Source organism: Hyperoodon ampullatus (assembly GCF_949752795.1).
Source record: "Hyperoodon ampullatus genome assembly, chromosome: 3".
NCBI lineage: Eukaryota > Metazoa > Chordata > Mammalia > Artiodactyla > Ziphiidae > Hyperoodon > Hyperoodon ampullatus.
In genome coordinates, this window is record NC_136916.1 from 53,690,711 (window position 1) to 53,694,772 (window position 4,062).

At 36.7% G+C, this 4,062-nt stretch overlaps 1 protein-coding gene across 1 annotated transcript; it reads left to right on the forward strand.

Moving 5' to 3' along the window:
• Positions 1 to 1,858: 1,858 nt before the first annotated feature.
• On the forward strand, positions 1,859 to 2,266 carry LOC307050905 (large ribosomal subunit protein eL33-like). Its single transcript, XM_079701171.1, has one exon. The coding sequence runs from the start codon at positions 1,878 to 1,880 to the stop codon at positions 2,217 to 2,219; it is 342 nt and encodes a 113-aa protein (XP_079557297.1). The 5' UTR covers positions 1,859 to 1,877; the 3' UTR covers positions 2,220 to 2,266.
• Positions 2,267 to 4,062: the final 1,796 nt, after the last annotated feature.

Below are 4,062 nucleotides of genomic sequence, written 5' to 3' on the forward strand. Positions count from 1 at the left end.
AAGGGAAATGGCTTAAGAGATTGACAGTTGAAGGTCACCTAAATAAACAGTGGGGTCTCTGCCTAGTTATCCTGCCTGAAGCCTTTTAATCAATAATCCTCTTCTCTCTCTCTCACTCACACACACACACACACACACACACACGGATTTTCCAATTAGCTTTTTCATGCTTCACTCTTAAATAAGGTTAATATTAAAATAATATTAAATAAGGTAAAATTCAAATAATTGAGGAAAAGTCTCTAAAAGATAGCAGCTAATACACACAAAACAATGAACTCAAAGAAAATAGAGAAATACAGAAAAGAGGAGGAAAAAAGATATATTCTATGGTTAATCTTCAGGAAGAGAAAATAATGTATCCATGAAAAAAGAACAGGATGCTAAAAAAAAAAAAGGAGCATTTGTAAAACAATAAAGAGCCCTTGGGATTAAAAATATGACAGCTCAGTAAAAGAGAAGATAAAATTTAGGAAATCTCTCAGAAAGTAAATAAACAAGACCCCCCATAACTTTTTGTTGAAATCTGGCATTTAAATGCACTTACTTTATCAATCAAAAATTATTTAGGAAGCCTTGGTTTAGGAGATCAATTTTTCAGTATTTCCTCCTCAATCAACATCTTTGGCTTTTCAGACATGAAGAGACTCCACCCTCCATTTCTTGTGTTTTGACTTCCAAGAGTTACTTACTTCAAGTGTAGAGGTATTTTTATGGATGAGTCCATAAAGTCAAATGCTGGTGTCTGGCTAATAAGTAAAGTATAACTGACTAAGAAATAGATAAGCCAATAAAAAAGTCCAGAAACAGACCCAAGTATATATTTGAATGTAATACTTGATAAAATTAGCATTTCAAATCAAAGGAGAAAGGAAGGGCTATTCAATAAATGGTACTGAGACAATTGACTAAACACCATTTTCCATTTGGGAAAGCCATTTAAATTATATTGCTACCTCACTCCTTACTCCAAAATAAGTTCCAGATGAATAAAAAACTAAACATGAAACCATAAAAGTATAGAAAGAAAATATAGGTGAATATGTTTATCATCTTAGAATGAGGAAGGCCTGTCTAAGCATGCCATGAAATATAGAAACTGTAAAGGCAAATACTGATAAATTTGAGTACATAAAATTTTTAAATTTCTATAAAAGAATAAACATATTTAAAAGGCAAAATAAACTAATAAAAATAATTTCAACATGTATGATAGATAATTGGTTAATTTCCTTAATGTACAAAGTGTTCTCACAAATGAATAAGAAAAAAAAAACACCCAAATGTATCAGTCAGGATCCAGTCAGAAAAACAGAAACCATGCTAAGTAATTCAAACAGGGAAAATTAATGCATCTGGTTACACGAATGTTGGAGGGTCAAGAGACAATTGGGTAATAGATTCAAAATTAATACCATAGAGAGCTCATAATGTTAATTTATAAAGAGCACCTACAAGTCAAAAGGAAAAAGACCAACAACTTCACATAAAAATGGGCAAAGTATATGAAAAGGAAAGTCATAGTTAAGAAGATACAAATGGGGGACTTCCTTGGTAGTCCAGTGGTTAAGAATCTGCCTTCCAATGCAGGGGACTCGAGTTTGATCCCTGGTCGGGGAACTAAGATCCCACATGCGGTGGGGAAACTAAGTCTGCGTGCCATAACTACTGAGCCCACGTGCTCTACAGCCCACGTGCTCTACAGCCCACGCGCCACACCTACAGAGAAGCCCACACGCCACAGTGAAAGATCCCGTGTGCCTCAACTAAGACCTGATGCAGCCAAATAAATTAATTAATTAGGGAGGTGTGTGGTGCTCCCGCAGCTGAACTTTGGGGGAACATAAGTGGGGCCTGCTGGGAACAGGACTTCTAAAATGACAAATATGTCTGGAAGGCTGTGGTCCAAGGCCATTTTTGCTGGCTATAAGCGGGGCCTACGGATCCAGAGGGAGCACACAGCTCTCCTGAAAATTGAAGGTGTATATGCTCGAGATGAAACTGAATTCTATCTAGGCAAGAGATGTGCTTATGTGTACAAAGCAAAGAACAACAGAGTAACTCCTGGTGGAAAACCTAACAAAACCAGAGTAATCTGGGGAAAGATAACTCGTGCTCATGGAAACAGTGGCATGGTTTGTGCCAAATTCCGAAGCAACCTTCCTGCTAAGGGCATTGGACACGGAATCCATGTGATGCTGTACCCTTCAAGGATTTAAACTTACTGAAAAGTAAATAAATAAAAGTGTGGATTTGTTCCCTTGTATTTTTGTTTAATTAATTAATTAATTAATTAATTAAAAAAAAATACAAATGGGTTTTAACACATGAAAAGATGCTCAACCTCATTCAAAAGAAAATAAAAATTAAAACTATAATGAGATGATATTCTTCATTTATCATTTTGGAAAGATCAAAAGCCATTAAAAACAACAAGTACTGACTCAGAACCATCCAAAACAATTGAAGTGGAAAAAGCAAGTTGCAGAATGGTATGACAACTTGTGTCCCCAAAAAGGGAGAATAAGAATATATATTTACAATACATACAAGCACATATATAATAAACACTATATATGCACACACTATATATACACACACACATACATACATACAATAATAATCTCTGGAAGAGTAGAGAAGGAAAAGTGCTAATTGTTATTTTTGTCTGCAGGAAGGGGACCTGGAGAAAGGGGAACTTACTTTTTACAGAATACCCTTTATTTATTTATTTGTATTGTGGTCAAATACATGTAATACCCTTTATTTATTTATTTGTATTGTGGTCAAATACATGTAACATAAAATTTACCATTTTAAATATTTTAGAGTGTACAATTCAGCAACATTTAGTACATTCACAATGTTGTGCAGCCATCGCCACTATCTAGTTACAGAACATTTTCATCACCCCAGCAGGAGACCCCATACTCATTAGCAGTCACTTCCCATTCGCCCTTTCCCCTAGACCCTGGCAACCACTAACCTGCAGATAAGAAAATCTCTATGGATTTGCCTCTTCTGGATATTTCATATAAATGGAATAATATAATATGTGGCCTTTTGTGTCTGGCTTCTTTCAGTTAGCATAATGTTTCAAGGTCCATCCAAATAGTAGCATGTATAAGCACTTCATTCCTTTTTATGGCTGAATAATGTTCCACTGTATGAATATACCACATTTTGTTTATCTAGTGTCAGTTGATGACATTTGGGTTGTTTCCACTTTTTGGCTATTGTGAATAGTGCTGCTATGAACACTCGTGTATAAGTTTTTATTTGAACACCTATTTTCAGTTTGTGGAGGTATAGACCCAGGAGTGGAATTTCTGGGTCATATGATAATTACTGAAAACTCTGTAGTGACTTTTTAAAGATTTATTTATTTATTTATTTATATTTTGGCTGCGTTGGGTCTTCATTGCTGCACGCATGTTTTCTCTGGTTGCAGCAAGCGGGGGCTACTCTTCGTTGCAGTGCGTGGGCTTCTCATTGCGGTGGCTTCTCTTGTTGCAGAGCACGGGCTCTAGGCACGCAGGCTTCAGTAGTTGTGGCACGTAGGTTCAGTAGCTGTGGCTCACGGGCTCTGGAGTGCAGGCTTAGTAGTTGTGGCGCACGGGCTTAGTTGCTCTGCGGCATGTGGGATCTTCCCGGACCAGGGCTTGAACCACACTGGCAGGCAGATTCTTAACCACTGCGCCACCAGGGAAGTCCCTGTAGTGACTTTTGAATGTTGTACCACATGCATATATTACCTAATCAGAACTTGACTATTGTAATAAAAATATCTAAGTAGAGACAAATATATTGTTTTATAATCACATTTCGGCAGCTCTGCAAAATCAGTACTGGATCAGTAAAGGGCCTCACAGTCCTAAAAGAAACTGAGGTGTAGAAAGTTAAAATATAATCTAATTTTTAAATATGACTCATAGAACCAGTAGGTCTTCAGGCTACAAAAGTTCCCCATCATTAAATGTTCCAGCAGCATTGCCCTGGTGAGCGTGGGAAGGGCTGTGAGAATGTTTTCTAAATCCATTTAAAAAAAGGTAAAGCGGTAAT

Bases quoted from the DNA above. Each gene is read 5' to 3' on its own strand.
- LOC307050905 (XM_079701171.1), top strand. From the start codon at position 1,878: ATGACAAATATGTCTGGAAGGCTGTGGTCCAAGGCCATTTTTGCTGGC.